Source organism: Macaca nemestrina, chromosome 6 (assembly GCF_043159975.1).
Source record: "Macaca nemestrina isolate mMacNem1 chromosome 6, mMacNem.hap1, whole genome shotgun sequence".
Classification (NCBI taxonomy): domain Eukaryota; kingdom Metazoa; phylum Chordata; class Mammalia; order Primates; family Cercopithecidae; genus Macaca; species Macaca nemestrina.
In genome coordinates this window covers 39,471,508-39,491,772 of record NC_092130.1, presented here as the reverse complement: position 1 = coordinate 39,491,772, position 20,265 = coordinate 39,471,508, and the positions used below count along the sequence as shown (strand labels likewise).

At 41.3% G+C, this 20,265-nt stretch overlaps 1 protein-coding gene across 19 annotated transcripts in view; it reads left to right on the top strand.

The window, feature by feature from the left end:
* LOC105467247 (protocadherin alpha-C2) overlaps window positions 1-20,265 on the top strand; it is a 220,551-nt gene that overhangs the window by 170,597 nt on the left and 29,689 nt on the right. For 13 of the 19 annotated variants that reach the window (XR_011624632.1, XR_011624631.1, XM_024788266.2 and 10 more), the window contains exon 2: window positions 19,113-19,171. Coding sequence is in view for 14 of the 19 variants with exons in the window: in XM_024788266.2 (XP_024644034.2) it covers window positions 19,113-19,171 (59 nt within the window). In the remaining 5 variants the exon portion in view is untranslated. Of the gene's footprint in view, window positions 1-92; window positions 9,564-19,112; window positions 19,172-20,265 lie in introns of those variants that run through there. The other 6 variants (XR_003014750.2, XR_003014751.2, XM_024788274.2 and 3 more) reach the window with 4 other exon arrangements.

The window sequence follows — 20,265 nt, the reverse complement described above, 5'->3', positions numbered from 1 at the left end:
TTTTAGTAGAGACGGGGTTTCACCGTGGTCTCGATCTCCTGACCTTGTGATAATATGCCAATTCTTAAGTGCCAAGATATTAGGATGCACCGGGGTGGGGGGTGGGGTGACCAAAAAGTCAACAATTACTTGATACTCTAGATACATGTATGGATAATTTTGAGAAGTAATCCTTCTTACACAGAGGTGTAGGTTTGTTTGTTCCAAGCAGCAAACATAATGGGTATAGGAAAGAGAAACTGTAGCCTTCACATAGACTAAGCTTAGGAAAACAGTTGGAAAATAGTTCAAATTCAAGGTACTTCAACAATATCTAATGTGTTTTTGAAATATATTTTTAAAACCCCTATCCAAATCAATGAGTGCTTTGGCTAAAACCTACTTGGGAATGAGGATGTTCTTTAGTGCCAAATACTCATCATCTTATTTTAGTCTGTGGCTAAAATCCCAAGAGTTACAGAGGAGAAATAGGGCCAAACAAGGTTTTCTATTAAAATAAGAGGTCCCAAGTGATGAATGGAAACTTGGAACAGGTTTAATGGCAACTATAAGCCAGAAATTAGCTGAAATACACACTAATGAATTTGGGGCATATCTTGAGTTTCAGGTAGAAAATTGGTACTAAGTTTAGTGAATTAGAAACATAGCTTAACCTAGGCAGTTGCAATTCTTGTTCCAAAAATGCTCAACTTGCTACTAGACTGGCACGGACACTTGCTACCTCCTTGTTTTGAGTCATTAATAAAATGTCGATTGGGGTATCTAGAGTATCAAGTAATTGTTGACTTTTTGGTCACCCAACCCCCTTGCATCCTAATGCCTTGGCACTTAAGAGTTGGCATATTATTTCAGTACATATCTAACCTCATGTACTCCTCTCAGGACCCTAATGAGGTTGGTATTGATGAAGAAACTGGGTCCCAAAATGGTGATGGAATTTATCAGAAGCTCCAGGAAGCCTCTTTTTACCATGGCTCTGTTTCTTGAGGTTCAAGAACAAGATTTACTAGACTCTGTTTCTTGAGAGACCAAGAGTGGATCCCTGTAGCCCCCATTAGAATTCTTCTTCTAGGTTGAAGTATTCCATTAATAAACACTTTTTGGCATGTTATTTAAACAATTACAAAATCACCTAACTACACTGTCTTGCAGCTGCCTTTCTTTCTTTATCTTCTCCACAAGAGTATATTGGGAGACTTTGTTTAATGTCTCCACGAATTCTAGATTGACTGTTCCTGCAGCATTCCTTTTTTTAAATTTTGTTTTGATAAGCATTTATTTTGGCAATGATTCTAGTAAATGAAAATCTAAAATGTCCATATGAAAAACAATCTCAAGTCTATGTGGTTAGTTTGAAGTTACGAGTTTTTAATTAAGCCAAAGTAGTCCTTAGTATGAATGCCTTCATTTCTAAGTGCTCATAAACAATCACTTTAGTACTATTAGAGTTTCAAAGGAATTTATATCAAGCTTAATGGCACTTTTTAAAAGATAGGAAATTGGGTTCTCTAGTCACATCTGTAAGTTCTTTCAGTGCCTTGGAAGATCATTTATCTGGCCACAGATACTTGACTTACTTATATCTTTTTTTTTTTTTTTCCTGAGATGGAGTCTCACTCTGTTGCCCAGGCTGGAGTGCAGTGGCATGATCTCGGCTCACTGCAAGCTCTGCCTCTTGGGTTCACGCCATTCTCAGCCTCCTGAGTAGCTGGGACTACAGGCACCCACCACCACACCCAGCTAATTTTTTGGTATTTTTTGGTAGAGACGGGGTTTCATTGTATTAGCCAGGATGGTCTCAATCTCCTGACCTCGGCCTCGGCCTCCCAAAGGGATTACAGGCGTGAGCCACCACGCCCGGCCGCTTATATCATGTTTATGCTTCCTATCTCCTTATTGATCTTGAGGTTCAAGTTTTACTTAACCATTTTCTTCAATGACAAAGAATTTTATAATTTAGAAAAACCTCAACCTTTAATATTCTATGATTCTTGTTAGGCCATCTCAATTGAGAATACTGATAAAGAAGTAAGACTCCCCCCAATACTGGCTAGTTTGATTTTATCTGTTAATGTTACACAATCTGCCCCAAATCTGTCTCTCCCTTTTTGTTGTTACTTATCCAAAGATGGCTTGAATCTCTTATGGCTTGAATCTCTTTGTCTATTCTAAGCAATTTTCAGACACCTCAGTCAACTATCAATAATATGTTAGTTTTTTAGAACTAAAAACGTAGAGGATCTCCCCCTAAAAGCCAGTTGTTAATGCCAAATATTTGACTGATGTATTTCTTCTGGAGGAAGGGAGATGTGAAAAATTTAGCCATCAAGTTATGTGAAAACTTTTTCATTTTCCCATCCACTGGATGTTTTATCTGTAAATATCGCTATACTCATATTGGAAAGTATTTTCCTTCTGGGGATGCATGAAGATTAGGAATCCTATTCGTTTTTAACAAGATGGAATTTTTAAAACTACTTTGGACAACTCTAAACATTAGAGATGACCATTTGTCTCTCTTTTATTATGTTACTTGTGCTCAGTTTGTAGAGCAACATAAATACATACATTAAAAAATGAAAACTAGATCCTTCCCAATTTGACAGATACTCTTATAATGATCAGCCCCAAACCTGATCAAACTAATGAACATGTTTTTTGTCCTGTGGCCAAAAGACTCCAGATCATTTGGTTTCCAAAAGTAAAATGATCTGTAATGGTGTTAATAATAAAGAATAATTTATGTGAATTAGGAGAGTTTACTGAGTGCCAGCATTTTTCCTGTAGGTTTAATTCTGTTGTGTTATAACTGGTTTTGCTCCTGTGCCCTGTGATCTCATGATAGATGTATTTAACAAACATAATTAAAAGAGACAACTGAGGAATACGATTTCAAAGTTCTTGTCTAGCATGGGGATAAATGAACACAATGTCCTATCTAATCATGTCACTTTTCTTGTTAGTTATTAGAAGGAACACTTTTATTTTATAATTTATAATTTTAATGTAAAGTAGAAAAAGTACTACTTTTTGACAGAGCTTTTCTTAGGGTCCAGAAACTTTATCAGTGGGATTCAGTTCTCCAGGTTTGAAATACTTTGTTTCATATCTTCATTTGACAATTTTAAAGGAAGAAATCCATAGTGAAATCATTTCAGATTCTCAACCTCCTCTCCATAAGATATGCTCTATCCCTATATAGGAAATTTTTCTGTAGCAGCTTTTCTTGAGTTCACTAAAAATAAGATCTGAAGAAAATGAAGCAATTAACATTTATTGAGAGTCTATAAGGGTTTCTACATTGCAAAGGAGACAGAAATGTAAGACATGGCTCCTGCTTTTAGGTTGCTTATAATTAAAGAGATAATATTAAATTATTTGGATGAATTTAAAAATGACACATGCCATCTTACAGAGATATGCTGTAGACTGTGAAAATGAAAAAAATCTTGTGTTTAGAGTAGACACTGTTTCATGGATTAGGTAGGTTTTCATCGGGATCTTGAAATGTATGTAAGATTTTAAAAGCAGGAGAGAAAATAAGAAGCTGTTTGTATTAGAATTACACAGATAAATTTGTAAATTTAGTTATTTTCAAAGAACATTAATTGAGCACCTCTGTGCCAAGCTCCATACTGGGTGCTGTAGATTACGGCATGTTTAGGAACTAACTTCATACTCTGTTGCATACATACAAAGTATTTCTATGTTTTCTAAAAAGGTAAATCTCTTGTGAGGAAACAAATCTCTTGAAGGAGTTCTCATAACAGAAGTCCCATTTACTTAGTGATATAAAAAGGGGCTGTTTTTTGGTTTTGTTCTCAAAATGTACGATATAATTCTAGAAGTAATTGGGAAAGTTTAACTTTGTTGAATACGCATCTTCCCCATCATGGTCATCATGGTTGATTTCCTATATGGCATAGTTAAATGTGCTTATCTGTGTTTGATATCCAAAGGGCCATGCTACATACAGACTGCCAACTAAGGTTTTATCTGATGGTAATGAATTGTTGCATTTCATGACAACAGCAACAACAATAATGTACTAAACTACTGTGCAAATTGCTTTACATACATTTTCTCATGTAATCATAAAAATAACCCTATGAGTTTTGCTTACTATTGTTTTCCTTAATTAAATTGAGTGAAGTGAAGCTTAGGTTAAGTAACATGTCCATAGCCACACAGTTAGTCACTGGCAGGAGTGTGACTGACTCCAAAGTCTATGTTCCTAATTACTGTGTTCTACTTTTTAATAGGGAGTTCTTGAAGGTCTAAGGAGAGGAATGCATAATGGTGTGGTCAAGGCATTAGCGTTAATATTTGTAGAAAGGGTAATTAACCACAGTCTGAGCAATCACATTCTAACAACTAGTAAGGTTGGCAGGAGCCTCAGTATAATGGTGTGAGGAACGAAATCATTATAGTGCCAAATAGAGTATACCATCTCTTTAGCCCAATGTCTTTCAAAAGAAGGCTGATTGTGTTGGCTTTATGTTTGCCTCCTCGATAATTAAGGCAGTAAATTCTAGTTGGAGCTAAATACCCATAGGGCCTAAAACAGCAAAATGGACAACCTGGCAGGTGTCCTTGCTGGAAGACGACAAGAGTGCTGAAAGGAGAGTCCTGGTTTTTCTCCTGAGACATGACATTTGGGGGCTTCCATTAAAAAATCACCAAGCCTCTGCCACTGTAATCTCTTCCTTAAGTGCCTATGATCTTTCCACAGTCACAGGTCTATGCCTGGTCAATACCCAGTGGCCAGGTCTCTGAGCTATGGGCAGAGATGGCAGCGACTCGGAGGGCTGGGAGGAGATGAGGGGAGGAAAGATCACTTTTCCTGACAACTTACAACTTGATTCCACTTATAAGCCATTTATTTTCAGAAGTAAGTAATGGGTGAGGACATAGGCCAGGTCCACAATTTGTGCACTTGAGAGATTAAGGCCTCTGAGATCAAATTACCACAGCAAACTGAGACAGAATTATTGTAGGGATGTTTGGGGAGGAGGCAGAAAGAAGAGGAAGAAGCCAGAGACCCAAGAAAGGAGACAGGAATAGATTTTGATGAAAATTGCTTCCTACTCTGTACCCTTGAGGAAACAAAGAGGACAAATAAGAAGCAACAGTGATAGGAGGAAGCTGGGCGTTTCTCTGGAATAAAACTGGCTAGGTAGTGGAGCATTGACAGTGAGTGTGCTTGGTCGGTGGAACGAAGGGATGTGCTAGTTCAGGCCTTTGAACTCCTGGTGTCAGGATCACAACCTTGGCTCCTTTAATCGTCCCCTCTAGGAGGGAAGCATGCCAAATGTCAGGTCTCACACTGACTGTTCCAGTCCATAGCTAGAAAATGACCCATAGAGGAAGATCTATGGATGAGAGAAATACTGGGAGATGAAGAGAAAGGACGTTTTAGTGAATGCTTTTTTTTGCACATGAGGCAATAGATTTCAAATTTCTGTGGAAGAAACGTGAGAACCTGGGAAGAGTGAATATTCAGAACCAAGCAGCAGAGGCAATGACACAGCATGGAAAGATTTCCTCTGATCCTTCTGCCTTCTCTTTTACTGAAGTGAATTTGTTGTCTCTGCGTTGCCTCTATAGCAGTACAAAAGGAATCTTAAGGACACAGAAGAACAGAAGTCTAAGGAGTCTTATATTTAAGGAAGATAAGTTGCAGTCATTGAAATTGCTGGTTATTGTAAGATAAATCCCAGATTCCCACATTTTGCTTAATGACAGCAGATTTTTTTGTTTGTTTTTTGTTTTTTTAACTGCAAAGCATTAATGGAATCCAAATTCCAGCCTGGCTTAGGAGATCAACAGTAACTCTCTTGATTTAATGGTTTTGCAGACTCTTGAAGGCATTGTCATCCATTAAAGAAAAAATTTTAAATCACTCTTGAAAGAAAATGTCTTGGATGATAAATAAGATTTGAAGCAAGATTAGAAAAAGCTTGAGAGAAGAATCTCTTTAAAAATTTTACCAGATTTTCCCCACTATCGCCAAAATGGGTCAAATAACAGATTTGCCTACAGCTTCATGGAGACTATTTTTTAAAATATTGGTTATTTGCCAAGGCACACACTGAAAGTAAGGGCCACTTGGCCGACAGCAGAATTGAGTCTTGGATCCCAGGATGCTGGTTTTAGGCTTGCTCCCGGAAAGAGGGCAGCATTTGCCATCCCCCTCCTTTTGCCCTAGGAGTTGAGCACTTTCTGCAGTACTTAAGAGTGTCCAGGGAAGATGTGGGAGTCAGGTGAATAGTTCCCATCGCCAGTAACCCCAGAGCGCCTCCCCCTGCGTTGTTTCCTTTTAATGTTAGATCCGCCACCTGGGTGCCCACACTTAGCTAAGGCCCCTTAGTTTATTTTCCTGAATTGCGCTTGGAAATCTTTTCCTGGGGAGCTGATAGCCAGACTTCTAGGGGCTTGACCGCTTTTCCCAGACTAATCTCCTTAAAGACCCGTTAAGCAGGGGAGAGACGGTGGAGACTGGATGAACTGGACAGTGGGGGTAGGGAGAAAGGGAGTGGCCGTGTTCCTGCGGTCCGCTGAGATCCGGCAGGTCCAGGGTGAAGGAGATGGGATTGGAGAGGCTGAGCAGTCCGGGTTCGCTGTCCGCCACTTGGGCGCGGAATCAGAGCAGGACTTGCTGAGCCCTCCTCCCCTTCCCTCTCCCCCTCCGTCTCCCCTTCTGCTTCCTTTTCCCTCCCCCTGGAGCGGTAGCGGCAGCAGCAGCAGGAAGCCGAGCCGGGTTGAGCGACTCGGAGGCGAGCGGAGGAGCTGGAATATGGGGAATCAGCGAGGGCGGTGGGGCCAGGAGCCCTTGGGAGGGCCTACGGAGGGAGCGGCCCCAGGCGTTTGCTAGCGCGTGAGCGGTGGGGGAGCGGGCTCAGGGTGGCACGAGCGGAGGCGGGGCCCGGGCGTGGAGCACGGCTGGGGAAGCTGCCGCCTCCGGCCCTGCCCGGCTGCCTCCGCCGCGGCCAGTGGCTATGGAGCAGGCGGGCACCAGACCTGCGGCGACAGAGCATTCACGGCTCCGGCGGCCCATGCCCTGGCTGCTGCTACTGCCTCTCCGGCTGCTGTTGCTGCTGCTGCTTCCGGGCCCAGCGGCCTCCCAGCTGCGATACTCCGTGCCAGAGGAGCAGACACCCGGCGCGCTCGTGGGCAACGTGGCTCGCGCGCTGGGGCTCGAGCTGCGGCGCTTGGGGCCGGGTTGCTTGCGCATCAACCATCTGGGTGCGCCCAGTCCGCGATACCTGGAACTGGACCTGACTAGTGGAGCGCTCTTCGTCAACGAGCGCATTGATCGGGAGGCGCTCTGTGAGCAGCGGCCTCGCTGCCTGCTCAGCTTGGAAGTGCTGGCGCACAACCCGGTGGCGGTGAGCGCCGTTGAGGTGGAAATATTGGACATCAACGACAACTCACCGCGTTTCCCGCGGCCCAATTACCAGCTTCAGGTAAGCGAATCGGTGGCTCCTGGAGCGCGCTTTCACATAGAGAGTGCTCAGGACCCAGACGTGGGCGCCAACTCAGTACAGACCTACGAGCTCAGCCCCAGCGAGCACTTCGAGCTGGACCTTAAGCCCCTGCAGGAGAACAGTAAAGTGCTTGAGCTGGTGCTGCGCAAGGGCCTAGACCGAGAACAGGCAGCCTTGCACCACCTGGTTCTCACAGCCGTGGATGGGGGCATCCCAGCGCGCTCGGGTACGGCACAGATCTCTGTGCGTGTCCTGGACACTAACGACAACTCTCCTGCCTTTGACCAGTCCACTTATCGCGTCCAGCTACGGGAGGACTCGCCCCCAGGCACACTGGTGGTGAAGCTGAATGCCTCAGACCCGGATGAGGGCTCCAATGGTGAGCTCAGGTACTCCTTGAGCAGCTACACTTCGGACCGGGAGAGGCAGCTCTTCAGCATAGATGCCAGTACTGGGGAAGTGCGAGTAATTGGGGGGCTGGATTATGAGGAAGCCTCCTCCTACCAGATCTATGTGCAGGCGACTGACCGGGGTCCAGTGCCCATGGCAGGTCACTGCAAGGTGCTGGTGGACATCGTGGACGTGAATGACAATGCCCCAGAGGTGGTGCTCACGGACCTGTATAGCCCAGTGCCTGAGAATGCTACACCCAACACCATTGTAGCCGTTCTCAGTGTCAATGACCAAGACTCAGGCCCCAACCGGAAAGTGAGCCTGGGTCTGGAGGCCACACTCCCTTTCCGACTGAATGGCTTTGGAAACTCCTATACACTGGTGGTGAGTGGCCCGCTGGACCGAGAGCGGGTGGCTGTCTACAACATCACGGTGACAGCCACTGATGGGGGAATACCACAGCTCACATCCCAGCGGACACTGAAGGTTGAGATCTCTGACATCAATGACAATCCACCAAGCTTCCTGGAGGACTCCTATTCCATCTACATACAGGAGAACAATTTGCCAGGTGTGTTGCTCTGTACTGTGCAAGCCACAGACCCAGATGAAAAGGAGAATGCAGAGGTGACCTACTCCCTTCTGGAGAGGGAGATTCAAGGGCTGCCAGTCACCTCCTATGTCTCCATTAACAGTGCCAGTGGCAGCCTTTATGCTGTCAACTCCTTTGACTATGAGAAGTTTCGGGAGTTCTTTGTGACTGTGGAGGCTCAGGACAAGGGGAGTCCACCACTGAGCAGCACTGTGACTGCCAACGTGTATGTGGTGGACATGAATGACCATGCCCCTCACATTCTGTACCCTACCTCAACGAACTCGTCAGCAGCCTTTGAGATGGTGCCTCGAACTGCCCCTGCTGGCTACCTGGTCACCAAAGTCATAGCCATGGACTCAGACTCTGGGCAAAATGCTTGGCTTTTTTACCATCTAGCCCAGACTTCTGACCTGGACCTCTTTAAAGTAGAACTGCACACAGGAGAAATTAGGACTACCAGGAAGATGGGAGATGAGAGTGGTAGCACTTTCAACCTGACCGTGGTGGTCCGAGATAATGGAGAGCCATCACTATCAGCCTCTGTGGCCATTACAGTAGCTGTGGTGGATAGGGTTTCCAAAATCCTCCCTGACACTCAGAGACATGTTAAGAGCCCTCGGACATATTCTGAAATTACCCTTTATCTAATAATAGCATTAAGCACAGTGTCTTTTATATTTCTTTTGACAATCATCATTTTGAGCATCATCAAGTGCTACCGCTACACTGCGTATGGCACTGCATGCTGTGGAGGCTTCTGTGGAGTAAGGGAGAGGTGCCCTGCAGAACTTTACAAACAGGCCAACAACAATATTGATGCCAGGATACCGCATGGCCTCAAAGTGCAGCCTCACTTCATTGAAGTTCGAGGGAATGGCTCCCTCACCAAGACCTACTGCTACAAGGCCTGTCTGACAGCAGGCTCAGGGAGTGACACTTTCATGTTTTACAATACAGGGGCCCAAACAGGACCAGGGCCTTCGGGAGCCCAAGCAGCAGTGACTGACAGCAGGAACCTCACAGGCCAAAGTGGTCAGAGTGCTGGGAACCTGATTATTCTCAAAAACGAAGCTATTTCTCAAAATGAGGTGAGATAGTGGTAAGGGACTCTTCTACAAACTCATGCATTTGTCGCATATCCCCCAATAACCTGTGGTTGGCTTTATTGAGTCATTAACAGTGGCAAGAGTTATCTGGTAAACTGAGTATATATAGTATCCACACTTTGATCATCATCTACTATTTCCTCTCTAGAAAAACAGCACTAAAGAATTGTTTTATTTTCCATTTTCAGAGGCATGAAGACTTGTCCATAAAATTGTTTGAGAAGTGAGGATTAGTCTTAACATTTAATGCTAAGGACAGATTTATAGAGAAACAGAACAGGCCTTGGAATAGGGATTATGTTTTAGGGAGTAACATTATGAGACCCAAGGAGAAATGTCCTCTGCTGTATCATCTACAGGGAAATTTTTCTTTTGAAATCCTATAGGAGTGATGTTTCTTAAAAAGCTCTGAGGCCTCTAGGGGCTGTCATAGTCACCACTGTATGCTGTCTCTGTTTATACTCTGGACTATCTACAGTGGAAATTAATATTTCTGGTACTTTCACTGAACCTATGTGATAAGATCCTCTGGAAATGCATGTCACAGGTGATAAAGCTGTAATATTTAGACATCATACTGAAGCTAAAGTTTGCTTTGGCTGTATGATGTGGCAACTCTTCTGTAGGGAGCTGTCAGAGGGAGTGGATGATGGTAAGGCAGAGAGATTAAGTACCAATTTGTCTGGTTGGGCCAGGGAGGTATTAGAATGAGTGGATTAGGGGTGTGGGGGGATGGTGAAGACCAAGACAAGCTGGGATTAGGAGGAAGAGAAGGGAAAAAGAATTCTCCCTATAGCCACCTTTCTTGGCATACTCTGAATTCATTGTAAGAGGATTTCCCTGAATTTAGCTTAAATGCAGCCTGTAATCTTCTGATTTTCTGTTGACAGTTTCTATGGTTTTGATGAGATGTAAAGTAGCCTTTTCAAGTCCTTCATGTCTTTAAGTTAAATGACAGTACTTCCAAAGCATACATTCATTTTCTGGATCTAAAATTTGATTTGCTATAGCTTCAAAAGGCTGGCTTGGAAAGTGGATGGCTTACCCTACAGTAAAGTGTACAGTCAGGTGTTAGTATATGCACTAGTTTTGAGTTTTAGGTAGATATAAGGCCAGCTTGTTTATTATTACGAAGAATGTACATAAATTATTAGAAAGTACATGATTATGTGTGTGTTTGTGTGGTGTGTTTGTCTCCGCATGTATGCTTGAAATAACAGAGATATGCTTTGTGATACTTAAAACTTGGATTTCAAAAGCCAAAATTTTGTCCCATTAATAGTGATGAATTGTTACCTTTCCAAATATCTACTTTGTAGAAAGGGCTTTTAGAGCTAGAACAATATTTGTCTCTCCCCTATTTTTTGCAATATATTTTCATTGACATATTGCTGTATTTTTAGTAATGTCCATATTGTTGCATTTGAAGTTCATGGTAATCTTGAGGAATTTAATGCACAGGCACAAAAGTTCCCATTCCTGATTAAGAGTAGATTTTTCTCATTGACATTTCTGATAGATTTATTCATTTATCAGAAGTGCCTGGTGTTAGTCAATGCTGAGTAACCACAGGAGGCAGATTGCAGATTAAGAAAAACGGGGGAAAAAATCAAAGAGTTTCCAGAATTTTTTAGATCGTAGCATTAAAAGGGTTTAGCTTTAAATAAGGTTGCTGTAGACATTTGCTTAACAAATTCCCGTGAAGCCCTTTGGGATTGGGGTGGGCTGCAGGTGGTAAAGAGGCGTGAATAAGTCAGGCCAGGCTCAGCTTTGCCACCAGCTGTGAGCTGGAAGCTCAGAGGAAAGACACTGTTACCCTCCCTCTCCTGACTTAAAGCTTGGGGCAATTTGATATATAAACTATTTCTGTCTTACACTGACCTGTATGTTAATATGTACTTTCGTACACAAACATTTAATCTAGGGTGAAAATTATTTCAGAAATTGCTTGCTTTGGGGAGATTTTGCCAGGAAAATGCATGATTTTTAATAAAGGCAAATTTCTGCCAGGCACTTTTGGAAATCCAGTGAAGAGCCCCAAGATCTACAGCTCCAGAAATGTTTGCAATTATAGGGAGAGAGTGAGTCACACTGTTATAGTGTGGCAAGATGGGAACAAAAGTCACTCAGTTCTGAAAGTCGTCATTGCTGGATCAACCTGTTAAATTCCCATGTTGGGCTTTCTTTTTTTCCTACCTGGTTACTACAGATGGCAGGAGAGTCCTGGGGTACAATTAGTACCATGTGCCTACATTAAAAGTAGATGGGAATTAGAGAGGAAGAGTAAGGGAATTTGTACTCACTAACCACCCTGCTATATAGATATATGTATATCATACATATATACACACATATATCTCATATTATTGAATCTTGAATATTCAAGATTATTCAATATATTGAATATTATAATATTGAATATATATATGATTTCATTACCTGCAAGTGATGCATTAAATATTTGTTAAAATCTAGCATATGAGGAAATAAGCTCAGGGAGGTTAGGTAATATACACAGTCACATTGCTAGTGTTATTTTAAGTTGTATCCATCTGACTCCAAAAACTTTTTTTCAATGCTATGAGTAGACAGAAGTTCCAGTGTTTATATTCCCTTTGATATGGGATATTCAGGCATTTAAGCTATCACTAATTCACCTAGTCATATGTATTAACTGCTTTTGGAGAAAGAGTAATTTCTTACATAGAAGCAGGTAACAAATGGGCATATCAGTGAGTTACTACTGTTTTTTTTTTTTTGAGACAAAGTTTTGGCCTGTCACCCAGGCTGGAGTATAGTGGCGTGAATATGGCTCACTGCAGCCTTGACCTCCTGGTCTCAAGCATTCCTCACACCTCAGCCTCCTGAGTAGCTTGGACCATAGATGTGCGCCACCGTGTCTGACTAGTTTTTAGTGGTTTTTTTTTTTTGTTTTTTGGAAGAGATGGGGTCTCACTATGTTGTACATGCCGTTAATATATTTGTATTTATTTATTTGCTTCACTATTGGCAAAGCCTGTTAAGATCTTTTGTTTCTATTATTTCACTGATTTTTCTCTTGTTGCTTATTAAACATCAGCATTTAACCCCAGACTCTAATCTGCTGGTAGATTTTACCCCCAGTGAGCTCATTTCATGAATCACTTATGCAGTGAGGATTCTGAAGTAACTATTTGGCAGTAGGGCAGAATTTCTCTTTGGAAATTTCTGAAATTGATACTGAATTTGGTTGGCACTCCCTTCAGAGTCTCCATAAAAAGAAACCAAAATTTTTTTTTTTTTTTTTGAAATGGAGTCTCTCACTCTGTTGCCAGGCTGGAGTGCAGTGGCGTAATCCTGGCTCACTGCAACCTCCGCCTCCTGGGTTAAAGCGATTCTCCTGCCTCAGCCTCCTGAGTAGCTGAGATTACAGGCACGCGCCACTATGCCCTGCTAATTTTTGTATTTTTAGTAGAGATGGGGTTTCACCATGTTGGCCAGGATGGTCTCAATCTCTTGACCTTGTGATCTACCTGCCTTGGCCTCCCAAAGTGCTGGGATTACAGGTGTGAGCCACCATGCCCGGCAAAGGAAACCAAATCTTAAGGTAGATTCTGTGCTTTTGTGGTCGTGGTGTTGTGATTGCTAATGAGTCACTTTGAGTGCTCTAGTAGATTTGTCCAATAGCGTATCAGTGGGCCCAGTTGGCACAACATGTACAAATTACAAAAGAGTAGCAGAGATGAGTTAAGTTTGCGTTCACTTTCACTTATTTTAAAGCAATGTGTAGTCACCAAACCTTCAGTTATTTCTGCCACTATGTGTGCGTATTCACCCTAATTCCAGATATAGTGACCTGAAAGAGTTAATTTTTCTTTCAGTTTATTTCCCCCAGCACTGACTTTTCTAACTGATGACTCTATCCTGGAACAGAGTTTACACTCAGTGTAAAGTGACATGGTAGTGAATTTATAAAAATTGTACAATGGTCAGAATAGACAAAGAAATCATATCTATGAACTTCCACTCCAGTTTTTCATCCTCTGGTAGTCACTTCATAATGACTGGGGCTGTTTTAGTTTGCAAACTTCATTATCGGTCATAGGACTGTTCTTCTGAGAAAAAGTTTATTTTCTTTGTTCTGAAGATACAATAATTTATTTCAATTACCTCCTTCCTCAGTTTTTCTACAGACTGCTGAGCCAGATGGAATTATGGCTGAGCTCTTCTCTGTCTCTTTATCTGGTACACATTCTGACTGAAGAAGAAATCTATTCATTGTAGCTTGAATGTCATTGGCCTACTGTTTCCTTCTGACCCAGGAGTGAGCCATCACATGGGCATCTGGTCTAACTCAGAACGCTCTGCAGGGACACAGCCTGGCATATTATACGTGGCCTATTGGCATGCTGTCTACTTGACAGAATAGCAAAGTCAGTTCTAGATACTTACCTTGGTTGCCTACCAATTTTTGCTCTCAATGAGAGGTCAGAATAATGTCAATTTGCAAATGTTTGAGGAACGATTCCTGTCACCAAACCCAGAGGTTTAGCTGAATATGATGGCGTTTCACAGGTTTCTTTAAATGTGGTTTTTACAGAACTTCACCTGGATCAATGTTTTGTGCATATGATAATATGACTATAAATTTAGCTTATTCATATAATATTTGGAGCAGTATAATCTATACCCATGACTTCAAAAATTAAAGGTCAAAAGGATTCTTTTGTTTTAAATCTGCTAACCTGAAAATTTTACAAGGGTTTTTCTTTCAAGAATTTTAACTTGACAAATGCAAAGGAATATCCAGCACTGCAAAGGTAAAGAGAAATCTTAGTTCCTTGTCTTATAAGCACCACCAGTTCCTTTCTGGCCTTCCAGTGTCAGAACTCTGGGCTCCGAGGAGATACAACTGTGAGTGAGAGAGTAGCTGCTGTGCTGGCAGGCTATGCATCCAGAACTAAACAGACCTAACACTTTCTGTTGTACTGGAACCCATTAGGTATGTTCTAAAGTTATGTTTATTTTACTTTCCTGCTCCTGTAAATTAGGATTTTAAATGGCTACATTCAGAGGAAAGTATTCCACCCAGAATTCTCAAATGTATTACCTTTTTGTTTTATTTTATTTTAGTTCCTTGAGATGGAGTTTTGCTCTTGTTGCCCAGGCTGGAGTGCAATGGCATGATCTTGGCTCACTGCAACCTCTGCCTCCAGGGTTCAAGCGATTCTCCTGCCTCAACCTCCCAAGTAGCTGAGATTACAGGCATGCGCCATCATGCCTGGCTAATTTTGTATTTTTGGGTTTCACCATGTTGGTCAGGCTGGTCTCGAACTCCTGACCTCAAGTGATCTCTCCGCCTTGGCTTCCCAAAGTGCTGGGATAACAGGTGTGAGCCACTGTACCCAGCCCTCATTTTTATATACTAGAAGACCAATATGCAACATAATGATTATTTTGAATGTTATATTCCCTTTTGCCTTAATGAGCAACAGTCTATGTATCCCTTTTCTGGTGCTTTGTAACAAATTACCACAAGTAATTGTTTTAAAACACCATCTATTTGTTATGTCACAGTCCTGTACCATGTGGCTGAGTTGTCTGCTCAGGTATTGTCAAGGCCGAAATGAACACAGCTGGGCTGTGTTCTCTTTTGCAGGCTCTTAGTAAGAATCCACTATTGAGCTCATTCAGATTGCAGAATCCAGTTGCTTGGGGACTGAGATCTCTGTTTTCCTACTTACTATTGGCCTGGGATCACTCTCAGTTCCTAGAGAACTGAGGACTCAGGACTCCTGTCCCGTGGTCTGCCCCATCTTTAGGGCTGGCACTGGAGAATCTTCCCTCACATGGATCCCTCTTATGCTTCAGATCTCTCTGATTTCTGTCTCTGACCTCTAGACCCAGATTTAAAGAGCTCATGTGATTATGTCAGTCCCATCCAGATGATCTGCCTTTCTTAAAGCCAACTGTGCTACATAACATAATGTAATCATGGGAATAAGATCCATCACAATCACAGTCTTGGAGATTATTCAGGGTGTGCACACCAGAATATAGGGATCTTGGGGCCATCTTGGAATTCTGCCTATCAGTTTATATCAATGTTCACAAAATAGCACTATGAAAAATCTGCAGTGGATATATTCTTAGTAGAGTTCTGTTAGGAAGGAAAAGGAGATATTATATGCAGTCTTATGTCCCAGAGGGCAATTTATTGATGTCTTCCGCATGGATTTCCATGGTACGAAGATAGCATATTATTTCATGGAGTAGTTGTGTGAGTTTATTAATAAAATAGGGTATTTAAACTTATTTTAATTTAAATCTTAGAAGAAGTGATTCATCCTTCCGTAGCTCAAATATCCTATGTTATAAATCACAAATAATATCATTACAAGATAAATTAAATCTTTTTTTATAATTTTAATAGGAACTGAAGTGTATTCTTATTCTTCAGTAATACTACATCACCCATATGGACTACCTAATTGAATTTTTCTACATATGGAGTTTTGTGACCATTATTCTACCAAAAGACTAACCTTTGAAGCAATAGGACATATTGGAATTCTTTACCAATAGAAAGTAAGCATAGTCCTGGGAGGTACCATCTAAGTATTAAAGAACTAAACAATCACAGTTATTTCAACTATGATTGAAATTGTGATAGTAATATATGTCTTACTGTGTCAGATATATCAGTAGTCAACCTTTCAACTTGAATTTTTCCAAGTTTAATCAAGTTCTGGATGAAACTCATGTACATTTTTTTTACTTTTAGTTTTGTGTTGTTTTAAATCAATATCCTGAAAACTCAGAAGTAAAAAAGAGAAAGAAGAAAAATATATGTAATTTCATGTAAATTTATTTAAAACACAGACTTTTGGCTGGGCACAGTGGCTCAAGCCTGTAATCCCAGAACTTTGGGAGGCCAAGGAGGGTGGATTGCCTGAGGTCAGGTGTTCAAGACCAGCCTGGCCAACATGGTGAAACCCCATCTCTACTAAAAATTCAAAATTTAGCCAGGTACAGTGGTAGGTGCAGGTGCCTGTAATCCCAGCTTCTAGGGAGACTGAGGAAGAAGAATTGCTTGAACCCTGGAGGCAGAGGTTGCAGGCAGCCGAGATCGCACCACTGCACACCAGCCTAAATGGCAGAGTAGGACCCTGTCTCAAAAATAAATAAATAAATGAACAAATAAATAAATGAAGTAAAACACAGACTTTTGTGTTAAGGGGACCTAAACATGACTGTCAGCTGAACTCAGCAATCAGGCAAGTAATTTAATCTCTCTAAAGTTCGATGTCTCATTTTTGCAATTTAAGTATAATAATGTTGACTTATGCATTATAGTTCATTTATTTAAACACATTTTAAAAACCTCCCAAATGCCAGAAGCCTGCTAGACTCTGACTATATAGCTATGCTTTTTTGAATATCTGAAGATATACATGTGTCTAATGAGTAAAACAGACATAATCCCTTTCATAGAGTTTACTGACAAAGAAAGAATTAGGATACATGCAACAGTATGTAATAAAGTGCAAAATCTAGTACTGTGTAGCTACTTAAAACATATTATATGCTTTCTTCCTTTCCTTTTCCCTGCCTGATCTTATTGCCATAAGAAATCTTACTGTGATTTTGGCAAATGAATCTGAGAAGGATATTGTTGCTGATGGACTAGTATAGAAAATAGCAGCATGACAAATTAAATGTGTCATTGGGGAAGTGAGATTGTATAATGAACTGAGTTTCCTGGTCAGTCCTGCTAGAACTGTGCCTTTCAGCAAAATGAGTTTGATGATTTCATTCCAAAGATCAAGTTGCAGCAATTTTCATCATGAATGTTACCCAATCATGGAAAAATTGGCAACATTTCTCAGCAGATGTTACAGTCTTTCTTGAAGAAAGGTTCTCTCAGCTGACAAGCTAACGATAGTGCTCCTGATGGCGAGGGGAGAGATGGTGATGATGATTGATTGATAAAAAGTATTTCAGTCATATTTCCAGGTTTATAAGATGATTTGCAAACATTTTCTCTTGTTCCCTCTAACACTGCTAGTAGATAATGGAAACTCCTTTGGTCTGTAGATAATTTTATGCTATGTTATATGGAATATCCATAGCATTTTGTGAACTCAAAAACAAAGGAGGAAGCAGCTTGCATATGCATATCTTGCTAGCAGATTGGTAGAATAGAGAGAGCAGTAAGTGTGTGAGGACCATTGAGGTAAATTGTCCCAGAGTTGTAACTTTTTCTGGGCCTTGACTTTGGCTAATTCTCTGAATACCAAATATCATGTAGCCATTCACAAATCTGTCTGAAAATTGAGATGGTGATCATTTCTCTCCTGGGTGTTATGAAGAAATGTGTTTATTAAATACTTTGCATCCCTTGAAGGAACTATATGAATGATAGGAATAAGAATTATTGGTAGGTTGGAATGGTCTATTGATGTTACTATGGCTTTGTTTCTACCAAATATGGTAAGTATAATGTAGAGGAAAATACAAAATACAACTTTTATCCCGCATTTTTTCATTCAGCTATACCTCAATATTCAGTGACAGGGCTACCTTAATCTCCACCCATGAAAACACATCTAGAGGAGTGTCACAAGTTTTTCACAGTGACATTTTTGCTTACTGATACAAGACAGTGATGATGACTGATGATGTCTCAGTGATTTCTGAGTAGCTTCTAACCAGCGCGTAACTCCCCCAACAGTCTTTAAGTCTTTGGGTGCCCATATTTTCCTCTTTGTTCTCCCCCTTCAGACTGACAGTTTGTAGAGAGAGGGCAATAGATCTTTCCAATACACAACTGTTGCAAAATATAGCAGGTTTTTCTTGGATTTCAGCTACTCCCTGTTAAACAATCAGAGCTTAGTGAACAGTGATTCAGTGAGGAGGGAAAGCACTCAGGAAGGAGCAGGAACAAGTACAAGTTTATGAAAAGGATTAGGTAGCAAAACAAGGTCAAACTCTGCAGTAGTTTGTTTTCCTCTCCCTGCTATCCCTCTTCAATCAGCAAAGAGGCTGTTATCAGTTGCTGGGGTTATGACTGGGCACATCCGCCCTGGGTCAAATATGCTGCAGTCTGCAAAGCCAGCAGCAGATTGCAGTCCTCTGCAGTCCAGCCAGGCCAGCAGAACTTGTGTAGCCATGTGCCCTGTTATAGCTGTGATACTGAATTGGGAATGGGGCACTTGAGGGCAAAAGCAATGAAAGCTTTTCCTTTCTCAAACCAGACTGTTCTTCCCGTAGTGTTTTAAGAACACAGATGTGTATTGGGCAAGGCAAAGCCAAAGCTGGCCTTTACAAGATTATTAAATCTGGTCTTCCAGGGTATCTAATCTGTGTAAGGACTCTGATGAACTAATTTTCTTCTAAAGTGCTATGTATATAGATATTATCATAGAGTTACACGTGAAATGGCTCATTCAGTACTTTTTTTAGATGCCCGGAAATATTTAATTTTAACAGCATCCCCGGGAGAACATTGTCTTGTCATTTTAACAGAAAACTCTCTTTGTGATTTTGCAGCCACGACAGCCCAACCCTGACTGGCGTTACTCTGCTTCCCTGAGAGCAGGCATGCACAGGTATGTATTTCCCTCCTCGTTCACTCAGAAGTAACCTTAACTTGGTATGGCTCAGATAAACTGTGTCTCCATAGACCAGAAGCAGCTGTGAAAACTAAAAAGCTTCAGGTACTTTGCCAGGAAAATGCAATTTTTTTGTCCCTGTGTCTATTCCTTGAAAGATTGCAAATGGTCAGTGCCAAATGCTTATCAAGTGCTGGAATATAGAGTCCTCTGTAAAATCACAGAAACAGGCCGCTGTGTATTTTCTCCCATCAAAATTTCTACAGGGAAGTAATTTCAACCTCCTTCATCCCTCTCTACCTATGCTTTCTTTTCCTCCTTTAAAAACAATAATTAATACTCATGCTTTGAGAATTGGGTACATTGTACAATGTATTTACATACATGTTGTCTACCTTGTTTTTTTTTTTTAATCTCACATTGACTGTTACATCCTATTACCCTCAATAACTGATTACTGTTGTTGTTCATGTTCATGCCTATTAGAGTGTCCTCATCTTTCCCATCTGTTGCTATCTTATTGTCATCAATGACATGGGTTCTTCAGAGGATGAGCCATGTAAAGGGCTTTTATTGGGTGTCTGGAGACCAAACCTAGCTTACTTTAAATTAACCTAGAGTAACAGCATTAGTCTAAGACTCAGATTAAATATAATTTTGCTCTCTCTACTTTGTCTCTCTGACAGTAATTGATTAACTACCATTATTTCTGGAGGTGATCTAGTATCCATGCCATGGGGCCAAATAAAAGATTCATTATTTGCAAATGTCTTTGGAAACCAAATGGGAAGGACGAAGAAACAAATGATCACTGGTCAATATAGTGAAACCCCATCTCTACTAAAAATACAAAGATGAGCCAGGCATGGTGGCGGGTGCCTGTAGTCCCAGCTACTTGGAGGGCTGAGGCAGGAGAATTGCTTGAACCTGGGAGGCCAAGGTTACAGTGAGCTGAGATCCCGCCACTGTACTCCAGCCTAAGTGACAGAGTGAGGCTTTGTCTCAAAATTAAATTAAATTAAGTTAAATTAAATTAAATTAAATTAAAGGGTCCTCTAATTTTGATGAGGATTTTCTTGGACATTTTCTCT